Source organism: Daphnia pulex, chromosome 12 (assembly GCF_021134715.1).
Source record: "Daphnia pulex isolate KAP4 chromosome 12, ASM2113471v1".
Taxonomy (NCBI): Eukaryota; Metazoa; Arthropoda; class Branchiopoda; order Diplostraca; family Daphniidae; genus Daphnia; species Daphnia pulex.
Window position 1 is genome coordinate 6,420,635 of NC_060028.1, and position 21,832 is coordinate 6,442,466.

Genomic DNA, 21,832 nt, shown 5'->3' on the forward strand with positions numbered 1-21,832 from the left:
GTCAGCTGGCCGCGTTCAGAAGCTGCTGCTGGCCAGCCACCACCACCCCGTGTGTATAGTGTACACGCGCATCGATGCTGGTGGGTATGTGATGGCCATCTAGTGCATCGGAACGGCGCATGTGTTTTCCCCTTCCCACCTCCTCCCACCCCAACTCATAGGGCCACCACCCCCTTTTTTTTCGGGGGTACCGGAGGCCATCCCTCTGCGACTCGGTCGTGAGCGATAGACGACCGACGCCCAGGACGGGAGTTGCAATAGACGCGGAGGGTGTGTGTGGTGGGAGGGAGAAATCATAGGAACAGGAAACCCTTTTCGGACATACTACACTCCAACCTTCCATGCTGTGTGTGTGTGTGTGTGTGTGTGTGTGTGCGAGATGGTAGTATAGTGTGGTGCCTTTTGGCCGCTTTGGCCAATCCCGACTCCACTCGTCAGCGCGCAAGCGCCCGACCGCCACCTGCTGGGCGGGGTTTCGAAAATTCTTCCATACTGTACACACTACTACATACAACACAGTACACAGCGCATATAGATCGAATATGCGTAACATGGATGTACAACGCCTCGCTCGCATCCGAATTATAATAGATCGGATACATTCGGTGATCGATATGTTTTTATTTCAAAAATTAAAAATTCAATTCAGCACTATTCCAAATTATTTCTAGTAATGATGTTATAACATCTTTTCTGAAAAAAAAAAAAAATTTGTTAACATAAATAAAACACAATTCAATTAAATTCATTAGAATTTACGAGATTGCAAGAGAACGGAACGCTGGAACGGCGCTAAGGGTTTCTATTAACTTTCTCGCGAAATTTTTGAATTTCTTTATCTCGTTCGCCGATGGGATTTGTTTGTTGCAGAAAATGTTGTGACCCCTTTCGTTATTATTGACACATATTGGCCGTGATAAGAGCAAGCGACCAGAACAGGACCAGATAACAAGGTGTTTCATTACGAATTTGCATTAGGTTACACCACTCGCCCCAACTTGCACAGTACACTACAACAGCCAACCATCAGTTTATTGTATAAGGTCAACGTGACACGGACTGTCGTGCACTTGGACACAAGTTTGGAGCTGTTCACACCATACGCGTGTGCGGATAGACGATCAAAAGGATGGATCGGATACAAACGCGCACTTGAAGGACACCGCGGAAATTCTAATCGGGAAAAATAAATCACGAAATATTGAAATTATATAAAAACTGACCAATCTTTTTAAACAAATATACACAGAGATATAATCCTGTTATTTGATACGTGTACAGTAAGTTTGCGAAGGGTGACGCAAAACCTATTTGTCGCTCATTCAAAAATGCTTTTCCTGTTGGCTAATAGGAGAAGTCTAGCCAAACATTAGCAAAAATGTCCAGCATCAGCTGTTGAGAGGAACATCCTGTACACTACTGTATGTAGTCAAGCGGGTATGAATGATGTTTTTTACGTAAGTATACACAGTTTCAATTTTTTCTCGCTAAATAAATCCTGAAAAATATTTAAAATAAGACTCCGAGTTTGTCCGAATCACGTGGCTTCAAGTCATTAACAACTAACGATGCGTTATCGGCCTCTTTATCGCGCTATAATGAGACTTTTAATTCAATTTGAGAAATTGTAATATGGATTCAAGAAGGACATGTTTAATGACGACTCCAATTCTAGGAACTTGGGAGCAACCTTGAAACGCAATCAAGTTTGAAAGTTCAAAAATTGGATAATATTTCATTTTATTTTGTTCCTATTGGAAATGTATACCTTTGGATAACAATTTGACTTTATCAGGTGAAGGTGACAAAAGATGCACGAAAATGGTATACTTTCCGACAAAATGCGGCATAAAACAGGTAATATACTTTCATTATTCTTTACCGGAAATGACTCTAGTTATTGCAATAAAAGGGGAAACAATTGAAATAATTATTAACCGATGGTGATTGTGAGATTGCTTCTTTTTCTTCAATATTGTCCCATTGACTATGGGTTTGATTTTAGGTTTAGTCACGAATCATTTCGTCTTGGTTGTTTTGCTCGTAGCTCATCAGCCGTTGAAAACAAAACGACAAGCCGGTCATAAAGTAGATTTTGACGCGTCTCCATTGTATTGACTCTGTGGGCGCGCGCTGAGCTGCTGGCCAGCGCCAGAGGTCCGTCTAAAAGAGAAGAGGGGCCCGTCCACGTGGGAAAGAGTCATGCCAACTTTGTCAATGAGAAGTTGCATCGTAAATTCGGGTTGAAAAAAGAAAAACAAAAAAAGAAACAGAAAACGAGTGATGTTCTCTCGTAGCTGAACTGCTACACGTCAAAGAAAACGGACCCGGTTGACTGCTGTAAAAGCTGCGCTGGCCCGTTCACCGGCAGCTCAGCTAGGCCGCCAAGACGAAGGATATTTAAAATGAAAGTTCTTCCTATTTTTCCACCCCTCGTCCGGCTTGCTTGTGTCACCCTCCGTTCTCTTGGATATATTCTTCGGGCCACGAATAGGCTAATAGAGAAGCTTCGACTTGTGATGTACCTTAACGAGCGTGAAGCGTTTGCCAAAACGTGCCCGTCTCTCTCTCTCCCGTCCGTCTTCCTTCTTGTATGGGATGAGTAAGAGAGAGAAGGAGACTTGAGTTCCACGGCCTTGGCCGACCAACGTAATTTGCCCAAAATTATAACTGGGCGAAAGAGAGATGGGACCGCTTGAGTGAGCGAGAAATGGGAGTGAGCCGCAGTGTATAGCAGCAGCAGTAGCAGGACAGGAGGGCAGCAGTCAAGGGAACTGTTGGCCCGGCGCCAAAAAGGTGTTGCGGCGCAGCTATAACGTCCGGTCGAGCCAAACTGGCCAAGCTTCTTCTTCTGATCTACTAGCTGCATTCTTTGCCATGCCGACTTCCCAGTGTCACGATGGCATTGTTGCTTTTGACGAGCGCATTAGTCACCCGCAGCACTGATGCCATGGATGTGTACGCCATATACACACACCCGCCGTGATGATATGCTGGCGTCTTGGCCATCATTCGTCACCAAAAATGGAAATTTGATTAATTCAACCCAATTCAAAATTCAAATATTTTTATGCAATTGTTAAAATTTGCGACAGGTTCATCTGATTAGTCCTGGAAAAAGATTAGGAGCTGAATTCTAGTGGGCTGGATGCTCCCCTGTTGAAATCTGGTGGGTGAATCGATGGCCACCTGCAGGATAAGGGATCGAGGTGTGCGCGTAGAGATGACAGCCGAGTCGAGGGAGGAAGAAAAAAAAGGATCAACGCAAAACTTTTTGTGTGTGTTTCTTTAGATGAGGGGGTTGGAGAGAGAAGTTATTTTTCCTCCATGCGACGGTCCACATGTGTATGGGCTATATATACAGACAGTAATGGAGGAAGGGAGGTGGACCACTGGGGAGTCATGAGGCCAAAATAATCAACCTAACCTAAAACCCATGGGCCGAAATCGTCAATGGACGATCTGGACATTGGAAAGTCTAGGACGGAAGGACGGACGGCTATATGGGGTAGGTGGGTGGGTGGTAGAGGGGCAGGGCTATTATATATTGTACAAGTCGGTAGTGTGATGCCAATTCCCACTTGGAGTCCAACTACTCTAAAGCGAGAGTCGCAGTGGCTGCTGCTGGTCGGGACAAGAGAAGACGGAAGACATGACGAAGAAGACACAAGCAAGTCCGGAACCAGCGCTCGCCTATGGCACTACACAACACACACACACATCAGCTGAGAGGAGAAAAAACTCTATTTATGAAACTCTGACTGACGTCAATGGTTTGCACCGGCCGTGTACGCGTAGCACGAGGGATATGGCTAGAGCTCTTCTCTCTCCTTTCGAATGTTGTTGCATTGTTGGTCTCTATCTCTTCTCTTTCTCTCTCTCTTGGCTGTCGTTTGGCAACGATAACCAGCCCCTGTGCCCACCTTTTTCAAAAGTGAAACAAATAGAACGCAAAATAAATATATGTCCCTTAGAGCCTAGTCAAATGGAGGACCAGAAAGGGAGAGAGAGAGGAAACCGAAACCCCCGCTCGTCCCGGAATTCTTTCACTCCCGCTGTCCGTTATTTAAGGAGACGAACAACAGGCAGCGCCCAGTCCAACCAAAATAAAAACTAGGATAATAATCAATAAATAATAGCGAGGTGAGGGGGAAAATATAACGAAACCAAAAACGAGACAATGTGACTCAAACTGCGGAGAACATCCGACGCGCCAAAACGGCAATTTTTTAAAAAAGTCGGTCGGGTCGAATTTATCCAATTCCAGTTTGATTCACGACGCGTCTCCAACAACCTCAAAAAAAGAAATCAGGAGCAGGAACAATACTCGTTTCAAAATGAATCAATGTCTCTCCTATATTACTTAATACACTGGCGCCCGTCAAATATGAGATTGCGCAAGAAAGAGCCCTCTAGATGATATATTGTACAGTAGTATATTACTTTTGCCTCTTTTGTTTCATTTGATTTCAATGCCGTGCGGTTCAATATACTATGGGCGATATGAAAGGATGAGGGGTGTATTGGGTATATACATACTACGGCCAGCAGCTGATACGTATATACAAGTGTACAAGTGTGTGGATCGTCATCGGCCGCCGGTTGAATTTTTTCAATACGATGGGCCCGATAAGGAAAGAAATGACTGAATGAAGTTGATGGATGCTCCTGCGGGAGGAAAAGCAGGGTGCGATACCGTGTAGATATCTCCACACCCGAAACGCGCTTGTGTGTGTGTATATAGACACAATCCGTGGTTGGAATCGCGTCCCCCCTCCACTTCATTGAACAACTGTCGAGGAGCTTGTAGGGCCGGGATGTAGAGAGTTCTTTTATTATTTATTATTTTTTTTATTGGTGGTGGTGATATGACGGACGGGTGGGTCTTTCCCGGTGTCGACATTGTTGTTTGTTTGCTATAAGAAAAGAAACGGAGAGCGGGTGGGGTGGCGGATGGCAAAACACAATGAGGAGTTTGAAGAGAGACTTGACGGGCTGTCGAATATAGACATTAGACACACGGTGTGTGGTGTGGTGTGTGGTGTCTACCATCAGCAGTGAATTGAATGAAGAGAATCCAAGAGGCAGAAACCCAAGGAACTGATGATGAGTCGAGAGCTCAAACAACAAGCGACTCTGACTCAATGGGTGTGAGCTATGGCGCGGCCCATTGTGATGGGCGAGAGGATATCGAGAGGTGGCAATAAGCTAATGAAGAAGCAATCTAAAGGCCGGCGCTATGCTCGTCTACATATGACATGTATGATAGAGAGTCTTTTTTGTCAAAGAGCCGCGTGAATTTCAGTTCCAACAGCATCGGACGACACTTTTTCGCTTCTTTTTTTTTCCGGCTTTATTGTTCATTTCTTTCTAGACTTTTCATCCCACTTCTTTTTTATCATTTTGCTTCCATCTTTGTTCTTATACCCTCTTTATACCCCTTTTTCGTTTGATTTATATTACTAGAGTGCCATATCCGGTATTATATCAATTCTTCAAGTTTGACTGTGAAATATTATTTGGTTCATTTCCTCGGCGGCCAAAGGCGCTGGCTGCTGCCCGGCAGTTGTGCATTTGTTGTTGTAATTGGGTTGTTGCTTCCTAAACTTGTTTTCATTGGATTTCCCCAAGCGCGCGTGAATTCGAAACTCTATCCGGCCCCGGCTATTTGTTCTCCTTTTTTTATTTTTATTTAGGAACGGGCAGGCGGCGGGTCAATCGGGGTCAGACTAACAACACAGGGAGGGTGTGAATGCCAGTTGCCCGTCAGAGGACATACTATACGCAGAATATATAGGCCCATATCCAAAGGAGCGAAGAAGAAGAAGAAGGGAGGAAAAAGAGAATAGAGAGGAAGCGAAAAGAACCGACCGAGCGCCCAGTGTAACACGCGGACACAAAAAAAGAAGTCGAGAAAGTAAAACGGGAAGATTGAATAGATCGCCTCTTCTATGGGGAGGGGGTTTATATAGATCCATAGTCGTTGATGTGATAGACCCGGTGTGTTTCCTTCTATCAGTCCCCACACACCCCACACCCCTCTTTCATTTTCTTTCGTGTGTGTCTCTCTTATTTCTCCTCTTCTTTTTTATCCGTCACACACTCGACACTCGTCGTCCATTTTTTTTCTATTTCGTCGATTCCATTTGTTCCATACAACATCAGCCCAGTACTATATAGCTCCGGTCTCTCATCTCATCATCACATCTGATTCCGCCATAAGGATATAGAAGGAGGGGGGAGGAGGACCGCGGCGGAGGAAAACCCAAAAAGAATTTTTATATTCCGTCCTGGTCTCTCCGACATCACAAACCATATAGCCGCTATATATATACTGTACTATACTATACGTAGAGACTCGAAAAACTTTCGGAAACAACTGGCTCTAGCTCTCTCTGTGTCTATCGAGAGACTCTTTCCTATTCGATTCGATTCTTTCTCCTTTTTATGACAGAGTTCAACTTCATCATCGCCGAGGATATCACATTGACCACACCGCGCGCGCCAGCCAACATCGACGACGACGAGACGCTCTTGACTCTCCCGTCGCGCATCAAATAGATATCCACCCCGGCCCCATTATCTGCTGGCCAAGTGTGTAGGCGCTGTGCTGTGCCGGCGGCTGCCCGGTGACGCCCACCTTGCCGAGTTGTATTATAGACCCTAGTTTACTATAAAGGGGAAAAAATAACGATCCTCTTACCCATATTTTGGTTCAGAAATATGTGATTGTAATCGACACAATCTCATTGTTGTTGATCAAATTGTAGTTTGACACAATGTCGTAATGCCCGCGGATTCCTGTTTCATTTGATCTAGACCTCAAATCTAAATGGCGCGAATAACACAAAACAATCAACACACACATCGGAATCTGATTGGTTGCTGTAACCTTGGGCTTTCATCGATCGGGATTCGGCATCTGAGGATCGGTGCACGGGATCCCGAAAGAAAAATAGAGTTGGGCCACGGTGGTGGTTAAGTCAAAAGAAATAAAAGGAATAAATAAAAGAAATGAAGGGAAAGCCTATCCTTCATTCAAGCAGCGTCTTGTGTTGTGTGTGTGGATGCTCCGCACAACGGCGAACGTCGGTGCGTGCGTGCAAGCCGGTGAAAGAATAAGGGAGCACTAGGGTGAGGAGTCCATCAGGGGCTATTAAGGTACCGAGAAACCTGCCCAGGTCCTATAGACGTACTACATATAGGAGAAGAAGAATAGCGTAACGGGGGGTGCGTCCGATTAGCCCTCGCTCCATTGGCCTCCAACATCGATGCTTTAATCGCCGGCCGCTTTTAAAAGACTCGACGTCGGTACATGTATAGCCATGTAGCCCCCCTCTCTAAACGACTAGACGTATTGTATAGGCCCCAGATTCTCAAGAGATATTGTGACTGGCCATGGGCTTATGACGTTCGTCCATTGTGCATCGCCATACTATTTGATATCGATGGAAATTCGTAGATAATAATGATGGATATTTTACAATATTTCTCCGATTGAATAAAGATCAAAACCAGACAGTCGCGTCTACTGGTAATGGGTAGAACTTGTGGTTTAGATTTCAAGGAGGAGTTCACCGACCGTTGACGACCGATTTCCATTTGGTACTTCAGCCAAGCCATAAAGCGGCAATCACAATCACATCGTTGAAATTCGTCTAAATAACGACTGGAAGGAGAAGACGAGTGTGTAACACCGCAAAGGGTGAGCTAATTGTTGGATTCGTTTCGACAGAAACACACACACGCCGATGGTCATAACTCGGCAGCCACTTGGCGACGACTCCTGGTGTCCCCTCCCCGCCAGCAGACGCTCGCGCGGTGATTCACGCTGAGCTGTGTCGATTAATATCTCTGCCGCACCAATCGTCTGTTGCAAATTATACTCTATATGTTTGTCGCTCGGCTTTTGTGGTCAAAAGCAGAAGGAGATGAGTCCCCCCCCCCCTCCTTCAAATTGAATTTCTTTGAAGCTTTGATCCTTTTAAATCGAGCGCAATCCACCGACGAGAAAACGAAGTAAAATCGTGTAAAGAGAACTGGCAAAGGCGTTGGCTGCAGATTAGGTTGATTGAATTCGTTTGACAAGTTTCCGGCGTTCCGCCGCCGAGCGTAGGAGGGTACACACATAATGCAATCAAGATGGCGAGAGGTATGTCGAAGAAAAGGTCAATCGATGCGCCGAGACTTCAAGCGCTGCCACAACGAAAACAGGGGGGGGGGGGGATAATAAAAAAGAGAGGCGACAAACCGGTGTATAGAGCCCAACGAGTACGAAAAGAAGATGGCAAATAATATAAGAAGGACTCTGTAAAACGAGTTGAGTCAATTGGTTGGCTGGTTATATATGGTTGAATGTGTTGCGGCGCTCGTCGGCGACGCTGCTGGGCGCCCAACGGTTAGGACTTCCGATAGTCTCCATATAAGAATAGGGAGTAACCGGCTGGGCTGGAAAGATTTTTTTTTAGACGAACAGGAAGGAATATAGGACCATGGAGAGGGGGCTGCTGGAAGGAGCGTGAAAGAGAAGAAGCAAATACAGCGGGACAATGACACACACACACCATCATGTTACGCGATGTTACGTGTCAGACATATTGTCGAGGCGCCTTCTTTTTCGTCTGTAAACTTCCAACACTAATGGACACCATTCAGAAAAAATATTATACGGGAGAAAAATGAGTCGTCCCCGTATATCTCCCAACAAATTGCAGACATACAACTGATGACCGTTATAGTCCTCGATTTAAGCCATTCAATTGCGAATCATTTTTTAAAAATGCAAATTTTAAAATTGTTAAAAGTAATACCAACGTTTTGTACTTTACCGATAGATGTAGAACTGGAAACATACTTGCTGTGGGTCGTCGCAAAAGCTCAGTTTTGATTCAGACGCAATCATATTATTATATTTGAGATACGGTATAATAACAAAAATGACGGAATCAATCCAACGACAAGTGTATATGTGCTGAATAATGGATATACATCCGGCTGATCGACATCCCTACATGCTACCCGTCATCGTTATCTTCCACACATGTCCCGGTGACAAGTATATACCAAGTGTGACGTGCTGCTTTCATTTAAAATCGTTACACAAATTGCTGTCGGTGGATTTTTATCCTTCCACTTTGCTGATCGATGAGTTGCTACAGACTCTATCGCCCTGCTATGCTGTTATTCCTATACGCCAGTACGACTCGTTTTAAAGGGGGGGGGGGATGTGATGTCACTGGCAGATGATGGAGAGATGATTGGTGTCGTGAGAACGTGTACTAAAAGGGGGGGGGGGTTGGTGGGAGAAAGAAGAGGACGTCCGATATTTACCAAAAGTCAGGCCGATCGTTGAACTCGAATCAAAACTAATTTTTGATTCGAATTTCAACAGACACGAACGACGGAGACAATCTCCGAAGAAATAGACTAAATTAGTTGAAATTCTAAGGTATAATCAATCAATAAACGCAGAATTAAAATTAAGCGTTATTGCTGTTGTGTTAATAAAAATTGACAAAAAAAAAATGAAATTGATTTACACAGCTAAATAAGGCAAATAAGTTGTACCGGTGCTTATGATAACCCGTTAGTAATAGAATAGAGCGGGCTGATGCCGTATGTCACCGACGATGACATCATACCGTCGCTAAGATTGTTATTCGTGTATGTACAGTACACATGCGACTATGTGTTGCGAGAAAGAAAGGGTCGAGGAAAGGATAATCTGCATACTCGCTGCCGGGTCAAAAGTTCGATCATTGCCATCTCTGATTTCGGCCAGCGGGGTGAATCGAAAGGCCACATGCCAAATATCCGGTCCGCGATATCCCACCCTTTTTTTCACGTTATGTTATTTTCTTTTTCGTCGCTTGGGCTTCTCGTACTTTCGAAATGACAGCAGTTGGCTGCTGTTGGATATGGGATTTAGTATCCACTCCATAGATTCATGGAACGAGGTTGTATTTTTGTTTTTTATTTTTTCGAATTCGCTCGTCGGTTCAAAGTTCCACATTTTCACCCTCGACACATCGCCAAGATGTGGGAAGGAAGAGAAAGGATTGATGAACTCCTCCCCAGCAGCTCGATCTCTATTGATTTCATCGTCAGTGACCACCAGCCCGCACCAGCCCGGGTGGTGGGGCGACCGCGCCGCGTGAGGCGGATGTTGATATGCGCTGCTCGCCTTTTTTATCTGGAACAAGTCAACGAATATTGATGAACTTCACTTCCTCTCCGGTGAACTGATAAACTCGTCATTCTTTTTTTTATTCTCCTCCATGAAAATGTTTTCCTTTTTTTTTTTCTTGACTAGAAAATGTCGGACGGCAACACACAGACACGACACAGTGTGTAGTGAAATAACAGCAACTCTATCTGCGAAGAAAAGAGAAAACTGGAACATTTGTCGAGCGATAATTTCAATGAAATCCGGGCCGTCCGGTCGCTGTTTGGCCTTATGCTGTGTTCGGTTCTATAGAGCGGTGACGTCACCAAGTGCACGCACCATTTTACCTGCGCTTTGGTGATCGATTTTCTATTAAGGCCTACGTATTCGGGTAGAAACACGTCAATTTGTTATTTCAACTCGATGTTCTAAAGGCCCCTGTGGACCCCTGTCACTTGTCAGCATTATTACAGTGTGTTGAATGTAGTAGCTATATTGCTAATTTTATTAGATGCTGAATAGCCTAGTAGGGTAGTGATTCAGAGGCGGGAGATTTAATCATTCTTCTGCTTTTTGTAAATTGGACAAAATCGTTAGATCGTTAGATTAACTAAACAGTATTTTAAACTGATTTTAAATAGCTATATATTTTGTCCTTTAGTCCAAACCCAATTTGTTTAATTTGCCAAAAATACGGTTTGACAACCAAGAAAATCTCCTTTGCCAATTCCCAGCAATGAAACGAGTCGAATGGAATTATGGTTGATGATGGTAATCTCTCCATTTTCAAGTCTCGATACCATTGTTTCTGTTTCTGAAACCCTTCGACGAGAATCCACAGGATTGCGAAGCTATTTTACTACGTAAAGGAGTGCAATACTTGTACTACTAAAGACCTCATTTCGGCATTTCCCCTCTTACGTTTTCCATTTTCGCAACATCTCAAATCTCGAAAGTCGAAACAGTTAAATATCTGTGTAAAAATTGGCATATATTTTTCGGGAGATTTATTTAAATTTACTTCGGCTGTTTTTTTTTTTTTAATTATTATGTCTTTTATGATTTTTGGTTAAATATTTTACATTTGACGGATCAGCGCCATCTTTTGCATTATAGTCGGAATAAACTGGAAGTGTGGAGGCTGTAGCGGCTCAAGCCTCAAGGTCTCCCCAGAAAAACTCTGACGTGACCACCGAACCTCGGTGTTGTGTATTGTGTATACTTATATGCCACTATTCTATTCATCATCCAATCTTGTTTGTGCGTAGAAAAGCCTTTCAATTTTTCCAGGCGCTTAAGGCTTGTAGATTCGCCATCATATTTTGACACGTAAGCTATCAGTTCGTAGTTCCATCTTGGCGAGGAAACCTTACACAACAAAATGGAAAAGGTCCTTGTGTTGGCCATGGTGTTCTGTGCTTGTAATGGATTAATCAGAAAACTACCAGTTGGTGAACCCACCACAAATGGTGGCTCAAACATTAAATTGAGAATGCCAGGGATAATCCCTCAGAAGGTAATACTTTTTCACAACGTAAATATACATTTTACTGAAAAATGAATTCTTTGATTTAGAATGATGACTATCTTTGCACTGCATTTGATGCCAGAGATGAGCAATTATACATCACTCAATACAAAATTGAGGGAAGTGCGGAAAGGGCTCACCACATGCTTCTCTATGGTTGTTCAGATGTTCCATCAACGGAAATGTCATGGTAAACAATTGAATTAGTAAGAAAAATTAAGACATAATCACCTCAATTAATTTTAAAGGGATTGTGGACACCATGGTGTGTGTTCAGGATCATCAAGTATTATGTTTGCTTGGGCTAAAAATGCCCCTCCTACAAGCTTGCCTCCTTCAGTTGGCTTTCGTTTTGGAGGCACTCAAACTTCAGTGAAATATTTGGTCCTTCAAATCCATTATGCACACACTTTACCTCCTGGTGAAAAAGACTACAGTGGAATGGATATTGATGTGACTAGTGAAGAGTAATGATTTACAAAAAAATTATGTTATTTACTGAAATTAAATCTTCCTTTGACTAGACAAAAATATATTGCTGGAATATTTTTACTGATTGGAGGAGCAGTTATTCCACCATTCATGCCAAGTAAGATTTTTCTACTCTTGTTGATTGAATTTGACTGCATGAATCCTTTTGAACCATTTATTTAACAGAGGTTCATGCTGATGCCTGTTGTACTGTTAATGTACCTGCTCCCCTTCACTTATTCGCATATCGCACACATGCGCACGCATTGGGACGTGTCATTACGGGATACAAGCTTGGACAAATGGTATCTTTCTTCTTTAAACTAATCTCGCCTTTGGTTTGCATGAATAGGATTGTCATTTAGTGTTCTTATTAGCGTAAACTTTCAATTGACATACACATTTGACAAACCTAGAACAGGCAAATAGAAGAAATTGCACGAGGAAATCCGCAATGGCCACAGGCGTTCTACGGCATGCCTCACGTATTTGATTTAGAATCGGGTGATATTATTGCTGCAAGGTGCACATATGACTCCACTAGCAAGAACGAAACAACGTATATGGGTGAGTTTTCCCCTTCTTTGTAATCAATCATTAAATATTGAAGTATATCGTTATAAATTTAAAAAAAAATTTTTGATTGTAACCTATAGGATCAACTGCCGGCGATGAGATGTGCAATTTGTATCTGATGTATTACACGGATGCAAAAATTGGAACTTCCTACCAGATTTGTACTGACCAGTGTTCTCGGGTGCCTACCTTATTTCCCCTAGACTCTGATGAACCGCTACCCCCTAATCCGTTGCTGGAAGAGCATGCTCTTCATGGTAGCCATGGTCAAGAAAATGGTACCGTAGTAATTTCCAATAAAATGTCAATTAATCTCGTAAGTTTCTTTTAGAAAAATGAACTGCTGGTGTCACTTTAAAGCTTTCATCTTTTTGCAATAGGAGCAATTGGAATACAACAACGTCTTTGGTACGACAGACGATCCCCATAAGACGATTCCAGAGCCTGAAAAAAAAGACCAGATGGAGTACTTAGCTAATCATGGAGGTCATCGAAAACCTGGTTCACTGCTTCCTGCCCAAGACGATCAATTCAGTAACCATGTCGAAGAAATTACTCAAACGCACTTTGAAACGAAAACCACATTAAGACCGGTGAGTTTACCTATTCGACCATTTTAAATATTAAGTTTTCTACAGTAAAACTATTGGAAATTCAGGAAATTACACAAATCAAAACGTACTCCGATAAATACGTTGCTGACTCAAAATGGTTGTCGACCATTCAAAGTCAACCTTCGGCGGTTGCTATCGATTCTATGGGGAATATAGTCGTCTTTCACAGAGCTGACAGGTATGCAGTTTTAGAAGAACACAAGTGTTCTTAAGATAAGATCGGATCATAACATATATTGGTTAAACTTAACCAATACATGATCCTAGTTGGTGGAACTAAAGAAACTGATTTTACCTTTATGATATTTCTTATTTATTGATTTATAGAGCTTGGGGATTTAATACTTTTGGTTTCGATAACCGTTTGGCCGATCCTAGTATTGGTCCAATTGAAGAAGCGACCATAATCTTATTCGATCATATTGACAGTCAAGTAATCAACAAAGGCGGTCAAAAAATGTGAGTTTTAATATGAAGAAAATAAAAGTGACATTCATTATTCGCGAGATCCGAATTATTTAGGTTTTATCTTCCGCATGGATTAACAATTGATGATGATGATTGCTTGTGGGTAACGGACGTTGGGGCTCACCAAGTTTTCAAGCTAACCCCATTGCGGAAGAACACCAATGGTTTACAGGTAACATTGAAATTATTCTTACGATTGACGAGAGAAAAATCATCTCCATATTCTTAGATTTTACTGGAACTTGGCAAAAAATTAGAACCTGGATCTGGAGATGGAGAGTTTTGCAAACCAACCTCCGTTGCTGTTTTGCCTAGCGGCGAATTTTTTGTTGCTGATGGCTACTGTAATTCTAGAGTTATTAAATATACCAAAGCAGGAATCAAGATATCTGAGTGGAAAGCTGGTAAGTGTTTTGCGAAAAAATTCCATGATATATTGTTTGTTTCCATTATACTAATATTAATTGCTTTTATTACTAGGAACTACAAGTCCTATGAGTGTTCCTCATTCGCTAACATTGGTACCGGAAAGAGAAATGGTTTGCGTTGCTGATCGAGAGAACGGTCGGATCCAATGTTTTTCGATTAACGATGGACGCTTACAAATGATTCTGAAATTTCCTGAATTCCGAACTAGTCTCTATGCAGTAGCCTACACAGGTTAAAAGATCCCGTAATATTTTTGGGCTTGTTGAAATCATCCTATAATTTTTTTAAATATTAGGCGGGAATATGTATGCCGTCAATGGACCCTCCTCTTCAAATGGAAAAGCTGTCCCTGCTGAAGGGTTTATAATTGATATGAAAGGATCCGGAGAAATCGTTTCTGTTTTTGGAAGCAAAGCAAGTACCCATTTGGGCACACCTCACGCGCTTGCCCTTGGTCCTAATGGTTCATCTATCTACATTGCTGATATATCCCCTTATAGAGTTCTCAAGCTTATACCAGAAGGTTAGGAAAACATTTACTATTAGGGTGAATTGTTTAACACATTTTTCTTATGTTCGCTTTGGATCTATTATATAGAAGCTGTTGGTATGGCATCAAATCTCATTAAGACGAAAGAATCGATTCAAAATCCTGCATCAAAATCGTCTTCTATCGAGCATTTAATAGATTTAGACGTTTCTTCGTTTTCTACGTCCATGATTATACTGTCAATCCTAGCGGTTCCTTTACTCGTAATCATCATCGTCGTTTCCATCATAAGGTTGAGACAGCGAGGTAAATGAAGTTTGGCTATGGGTATTTTTTTTCTCCCGATTTTTCACAACTCTGGAAAATTTTTAAAAATAATTTGAGCTTTGCTAAACTTCAAGAAACAAGTTTTTTATTTATGCGCTTTAAAATTCACAAAATTTGTTTGTGTTTTAGTAGTTGTTGAAGGTTAATTGTTTGGTTCAATAAGTTACGGTTGTTAATACTGTTAAAATGTGTAAAATTTATCAAATGTCTTTTCATTTAAGGTTGTTGTTCAGACAGCAAGAGAACTGCTAAACTGGATTTGGGCAGCTTACTTGGACACCGCGACCCGATTCGCGGAGGCTTTGAGAAACTTGCAATGGAAGACAGCGACGGAGAAGGAGAATTGGATTCAGATTCTGACGCTGATGTGGTTGAGTTCACCAAGGCAAGCGCTTAGGAACTTGAAAATCCCCCTTCTGATTTTTTTATTTTTATATTCTGGAATATGCACAAGGCCGCGTTCTGTCATGTCAAAAAGCCTGAATACTTTAATCATATTTTTTTCTCATAATTGATCTTGGTTGCGATTGATCTTCCATACTCGGCAAACGTTAATGTTAGACATTGTTTCATTTGTGAACATTCCTTGTAACCTAACATTTGAAAGGCTGCCTTATCCACGTTATCTAAATTAAGTATTAATATGGTGCAATCGAAAATTGGTGTAATTTTTCTCACTCCTTTTTCTTTGCTTTGACGCCCCTCAAATTAACTGTAAACTGTGGTTGTGGTTTTACGTTTAGGTTGTGTCGGGGTTGGTTTTATGTTATTCATAAAATGTGAATGAAACTCGTGTGGTTTTACAGTAGGTAAGATACGAAGCTGTGTTGAAAAAACCCCATTCCGCTTTTTGATGATTTATGGTTTCCTCGGTAGTTTCTTTTAACAATTTGTTTAAAAATTCGTTTATTGTTGATTGAAGAATTTGATGAATTATATCCAGAATGTAAAAAAAAATCACAAATACAAATGTTACGGCACCGAAGATCTTTCCCATTTTTTAACACGCAACAAACAATCCGCCACTCGAATATTTTTTTTTATTCTTCTGCGTTCTCAGAATGATGATTAGTCCTTCCAGATCGAATATTTGAATTTGGCGGCTTTGACGATGCCATTGTTTATTAATTCATTTGACAGGGGGAAAACCATGAGTCCATTACACACACGGACAAACCTTGGTCTGGTATATTAGAAACCCGAACTTTTCATCTAAAAATTTAACCAATTGTAGTATTTTCCGTCGACTTCGCGGGATCAGGTACCACAGAGGGAAAGGGAGCACCGCGGCAGACTTGCATTTTCGCCAACAAAATATGAATACTAAAAATTTTTTGAGGTCTACTTTTTGTAAAAAAATATGACAACAACGTCGCAGGCTCTTGGACTATAACCTATACTTACTGAATTTTGTTTCTTCATTTCATTCCCATCCATATATCACAAGTAGTAAGAAGTAGTTGTTTTTTAAGTGCCATCGTAGCTGTTAGCACCAAAATATCGCCATAGATCGGGTCTGCCCGTCTGGCTAAAAACCATAACAGAAAACTAGAAATACGTATATGCGTTATTGATTTCACTGTGCAGACTGTTAAGAAATGATATCACCGAATAACTAACGGATATGAAATTTTTTGGCTTGTTCCAATTGACGGATAATATTCTCTATTTCTGATTTATCCTAAAACGTCCCGTTAGATTTTTTAAAACCACGATCGAAAAAGTACGATTCATTACGAAAAAGTATATACAAGTTTCGTAAAACAAAGTAAACTAAATAGTACCGCTATGGCGCGCTATGGAGAAAAACGACTAACTAACCAAAGAGTTAAAGTAATTAAAACAGGGGGATTGGGGGGTTGGTTGATAAGGGTGACGCGAAACGATGGTAGCCGCCAATTCAACCAATTTTTTTTTTTAAAGCACTTCAGACTTTCTAAACTGCTTCCTTTTTGCTGTCAACAGTAATAGTTTTCCAATTGGATTCTTCTTCTTCAGCATTTTCCTGTTCTTCTTGTTCCAATTGGTCATACCGCGAGTTGGTTACGCAACCAGATTTGATGTGGGCCATCAACTGTAATTTTAAAAAATAATAATTATCAATCATTCACTACAGACGATGAAGGTGCGCATATTTTGTTCACCGCTTGCTGATCCATTTCTCTGATTGAATCTGTGAACGGTCCCGTGGCATTGATGACACACTTAGCTCGGATTTCCCATTCCTTGCCGGTAATCTCGTCACGTACACGGGCACCAGATATCTTTTCTTGGCCTTCGTTATCTTTATTTTTCATAAGACTAACCTGTAAGATTCAGACAAATATAAGCCAAAATTCTTAATAAGAGTCATCAGTCGATGATGCTTACCACTTTCACGTGATTGTCCCTGTAGCCCCAAGTAGGGCTGTGGCCCGGGACGTTTTTAGCGGGGTTTTTTATATGGGTTTTTTAGACGGGTTTTTCTTCTTCCGCTGGTCGGAGCGGGTTGGGCCAACTGAGTGAACGGGTTTGGCCCGGGCCAACCCATGGGTCAAAAAATTTTTACCGGTCGGGTAACGGCCCGGGTAAAAAATCGGGTCAAACACACTTTTTTTTTACAATCTTCTAGTATACGCAATGCGTATTAGACTGCAGCACTCTTTGCGACTTTCACGTTTCAGGTTAGAAGTAAATTTCATTTTTAAGACAGTAAGGAGCAAAAAAAAATCAAATGTTTGGAAAAGAAATGTGGACAATTGGCAATCTAGTATACGCAATGCGTATTAGACTGCAGCACTCTTTGCGACTTTCACGTTTCAGGTTAGAAGTAAATTTAATTTTTAAGACAATAAGGAGCAAAACAAATCAAATGGTTGGAAAAGAAATGTGGACACTTAGCAATCTAGTATACGCAACGCGTACTTGGCTGCGGCACTTTTTGCGACTTTCACGTTTTTCCCCAAACCTCGACTGATGGGAATGGAATCAACATTGAGCGTGACACAGGTCAAACCCATGATCTTTGTCTCTCTATTATTTAAAAAAAAAACATTAGCATAAAAAAAATTAGTAATATGTCTACTTCTTACACGAACTCCATAGCTTTTCCAAATTTTCGATGAATGGTCTGGACAGGGTTCTTAGGCCAGTAACTGATTGTTCCTCCGGGGGCAAGAAGTGGGGCGATAACCGCCCACGTTATGTCATTAGAAAACCCCGAGTCTTGGAATATAGCCCCGGCAAGGGCTTCCTAGACGTCAGCCAATTCCTTAGGGGGCTCAGTGAAGGTGGCGAAAGGCAGTTCTGGGTCGTCCACCGACTCCACTATCTCAAAAAACTATCAAAACAACTTTTTGTTGTTTTGATATATATTTATATGCTAAAATCGTCCCGGGCCACGGCCCTAGATGTGGCCATGATGTTTTTATTGTAAAATATGACTTTGAATTATTTCGTGAATCGTGTATGGGATTTTTTGGCGTAAGAGGTTATAAGATTATTTCCCTGTATAAATATTTAAGAAAATTCTATTGGAAAAAAATAAAACAACTAAATGATCTCAGACTCAATGCTGTACTACCGAAATCTACGCTCTAATGAATTTGAACGTACTTCTAGTCGTAGTATTCGTAGTAGTATTCGCGCGGTTTTTCTTCAAATATAATATTCAAAACATTTCGCTTTATCGACTTTTTTTGGTCAAAAAGGTGTGTAAGAGAACCAAGGTAACATTTTAATCCTAGCTTTGGCGCTGACATCACATTGTATTCGCGCGGTTTCTTTTCAAATAGTATATTAAAAACTTATTGCTTTGTCAAAATTTTTACATCAAAAAGTGTGTAAGAGATTCAAGGTACTGTTTGAATCCTAATTTTGGTGTTTTTTTTTGCCAAGTGGGGTTAAAGAACCAACCCATCTTGGGACAGCTGTTGTTAATTGCTGATATTTCTTATCAGAACTCCCAGTTTTCTTTTTATGAATAGCCATTCTAAAATAATTAACTTAATTATTTCTAGTAATGAAACGTAAGTTAGAGACCAAAGAGATGGGTGTGAGCCCCCTGCCCAAGAAGAGGATATGTTTGGACGGGAAAGCCATGGTTGAATTTTTGTTCAACGGGCTTAAAGAAGTGGAAAAAACTATTGGCTATATCTTCAAAAATAAGTTGCTGCTTATTCAAGCAATGACCCACTCATCTTACAAGAACAATTGCCTCACCGAGTCCTACAATGAACAGGAGTGGATAGGTGACCGAGTATTGGGTAAGCTAATTTCTTATTTCTTATAAAATTCTATTATTCTAATATTCTTACTGTTTATTTTTAGGTTTTGAAATGGCAAAATTTGTCAGTCTGAACTGTCAAGACACGGTGGACGCAAAGTCGGCCACTTTTGCAACTCTGACGAGTAACGAATTTTGGGCAGTTCTCACCGTTAGGCATGGCATACATAAACACATCAAGCTATGTGATAACAACCTAACAGCTAAAATCGATGCCTTTGCCGAACAACAGACCCGTAATGGACACCAACACATGCATGAGGTAAGAGATTCTTACATATAACAAAACAATCTTTGTGTTGTTGTTGTGTATATAACAAAAAAAACAAGAGAAGGTGCCAAAAAAACCTTTGTGTTTTTATGTATTTGAAGTCCGTCTCTCAACAACTTCCATGGTGTAGTGGTTATAGTACTCGGTTAGTAGAACATATTGAGCAAGAATGTTCCGAGTTCGAGTCCGGTGGCGGACAATAAATTTTCAAAAAAAAGGCTCTCAGGTACCGAGAAATAAAATAGGGGTGATCCCTCAAGGGACGAGGGGTGGGCTCAGGGGTGCGCAAAGGGGCGGCCAAGGACGCTACGGAAGCCCGGTAAACCAAAAACTTTAAAGTCGATTTACTCAGGGATGCGTTCATTTGCACAAACTTTCCCATATACCATTCGAATCGGCTTAACGAGCTCTATCGAATGGCGTTAAGTTTGATTAGATTGGAGATTCCGTGCCACTCTAGGCCACTGCCGAGAAATGTTTCAAACGCTGTTGGTGCTGTTTCAAAGAAGATCAAAAATCTGATTCCTAGAAAACATAACCAGCAACGTCTTCATACGTAAGAGGAAAAACAGACAATGTAGCAGAGACTACTAAATAACACATATCAACCCCGACTCTAATAAAAAGCCCACCCCCACCCCAAACACTAATACCCACCCGACACTACCCACCCCCCTCCCCCCCCCCCAAAAAAAAATAAAAAAAAAAATAAAAGGGAAAAACAGTAATGCATATCATTTCGATGTCTAGACATAAACGGCTTCAAATTACACACAGCTCTGATGTTTGGCTCCACAACTTCTTAACCGCTTCACACAGCCTCAGTATGAAACTAGTCTTGGATCGATCAAGAACAAGATCTTTCAAGTCCTCTGCGCATAGAAAGTGTATTATTTTTTAGTGAGTGTTAGGATTATTTTAATTTTGATAAATCATGAGCCGTTGGTTCAGTAAGCTATTTTTAGTAGTTGTCCTTACTGCGTTGGGAAAGCCAGAAAGTGAAGCGGAAGACAATGCAGACGGTCTCCAAACAATTGAAGGTTCAGCTGGATGGGATTCGACGGAATGTCAACAGTTGCAGGATCGTCTCGAAGCCTTGGAATCGGCCGTGAAGAGCATCGTGTCAGCCTTGGCAAGTCAGAAGAACGAAATATTCGCACCGATAACTGCAATTCTGGAGCAGAATGCAGCCCTGCGTGTTATTCTATCGTCACCTCTAGTATCCCAAGGCGCGTTACTGAAAATTCAACAATTCATCCTGATTTTAGCTACAACACGACTATCAACACAAACAGTAATTCTAATTATTATGAAGAAGAGCCCAATCTTTCTGGGAATATTAACGCCTCGTTAAGCAGAAACAAATCTATTGAAATAGAATGGACCCCACTATTCCCCGAATGTATCGCATACAATTCCGGTGTCTGGATTCGAGTCTTTGAATCCGACACTCCTTCGTCAGCAGAGACGTACTTGTCCATCCCAAGGAAATGCTTGACCGAGAAATACAACTCCATCTTCTCTTTTGTCATACACTCGCCCACGAAATCTGACGACCCGAAGGAAAGCGATTGCCACTTCGAGCTAACGAATGTTCTGATCGAGTGTCGGTCTTACAAGATTGAACTTATTCCGAATTATGAGTCACTCAAGGGGAGACCACTTACCACCGAAATTGTTACTCCTTCCACAGTTGAGTACAGATCTATCAAATGCAATCAAAGCCAAACTTAAATTAATTTTTTAATTCAGAATGGCAACTCAATCGATATGAAATCGCTGTTAAGCGTTGCCACTAGTTCGAGTTCGTTGTCTTTAAATTGGAAAGACAATTCCGGTTGCGCAACTCAACTGACATCCTTTAATTTAAAGACTTTCCTTGTAGGCCTACAGCTCACTGAAACTCAGTTTTTTATATTTAATCATATCATAACTTTGAATTTATATCAAGGATGGAAAAGTGAATGCTACAGAAGAAGTTGAACCCGCACTTGAAGTTTCCCCGCACTTGTCTGGACCAACAGAGGAATGAAAAGAATCTGTTCTCACTTACTTTATCTGCCGATCACACATGCCCGGTGAAATGGACGTCGTTGGACGCTTGTAGGAAGTACGCATTTGAAATGAAATCAGAGTATTCCAAGACTTGGAGTAGCGCGCCACATTTTTGGGAGACATTCACGTCCCAACAAGGTCCTTTTCCACAAATGCCTTTTCTATAAAGAATAA

At 41.5% G+C, this 21,832-nt stretch overlaps 2 protein-coding genes across 3 annotated transcripts; both read left to right on the forward strand.

Moving 5' to 3' along the window:
- Window positions 1-10,455: 10,455 nt before the first annotated feature.
- Window positions 10,456-16,053, forward strand: LOC124209849 (peptidyl-glycine alpha-amidating monooxygenase B-like). Of its 2 annotated transcripts, none has more exons than XM_046608070.1 (16): window positions 10,456-11,681; window positions 11,741-11,883; window positions 11,942-12,160; window positions 12,218-12,282; window positions 12,351-12,469; window positions 12,581-12,731; window positions 12,821-13,056; window positions 13,121-13,333; window positions 13,399-13,532; window positions 13,682-13,813; window positions 13,877-13,994; window positions 14,052-14,226; window positions 14,303-14,482; window positions 14,547-14,774; window positions 14,850-15,047; window positions 15,290-16,053. In XM_046608070.1, exons 1-16 carry the CDS (start codon window positions 11,547-11,549, stop codon window positions 15,463-15,465), a joined length of 2,622 nt encoding a protein of 873 aa, XP_046464026.1. In that variant the 5' UTR covers window positions 10,456-11,546; the 3' UTR covers window positions 15,466-16,053. The 2 variants fall into 2 exon arrangements, with proteins under 2 accessions (XP_046464026.1, XP_046464027.1); XM_046608071.1 differs by having other exon boundaries at window positions 11,292-11,681; window positions 14,853-15,047.
- A 4,411-nt stretch (window positions 16,054-20,464) lies between these two features.
- On the forward strand, window positions 20,465-21,796 carry LOC124209850. The gene is made up of 3 exons (XM_046608072.1): window positions 20,465-21,295; window positions 21,356-21,484; window positions 21,555-21,796. The coding sequence occupies exons 1-3, from the start codon at window positions 20,654-20,656 to the stop codon at window positions 21,633-21,635; spliced, it is 852 nt and encodes a 283-aa protein (XP_046464028.1). The 5' UTR covers window positions 20,465-20,653; the 3' UTR covers window positions 21,636-21,796.
- The last annotated feature ends 36 nt before the right edge of the window (window positions 21,797-21,832 follow it).

What these genes read in the sequence shown, in the direction of transcription:
- LOC124209849 (XM_046608070.1), top strand. Translation starts at nt 11,547, where the DNA reads ATGGAAAAGGTCCTTGTGTTGGCCATGGTGTTCTGTGCTTGTAATGGA. An exon ending in AACAAAGGCGGTCAAAAAAT is followed by an intron (nt 13,814 to 13,876) that starts GTGAGTTTTAAT and finishes CGAATTATTTAG; the next exon opens with GTTTTATCTTCCGCATGGAT. An exon ending in CATAAGGTTGAGACAGCGAG is followed by an intron (nt 15,048 to 15,289) that starts GTAAATGAAGTT and finishes TTTTCATTTAAG; the next exon opens with GTTGTTGTTCAGACAGCAAG.
- LOC124209850 (XM_046608072.1), top strand. Translation starts at nt 20,654, where the DNA reads ATGGGATTCGACGGAATGTCAACAGTTGCAGGATCGTCTCGAAGCCTT. An exon ending in AAATTGTTACTCCTTCCACA is followed by an intron (nt 21,296 to 21,355) that starts GTTGAGTACAGA and finishes TTTTTAATTCAG; the next exon opens with AATGGCAACTCAATCGATAT. An exon ending in TTAATTTAAAGACTTTCCTT is followed by an intron (nt 21,485 to 21,554) that starts GTAGGCCTACAG and finishes ATTTATATCAAG; the next exon opens with GATGGAAAAGTGAATGCTAC.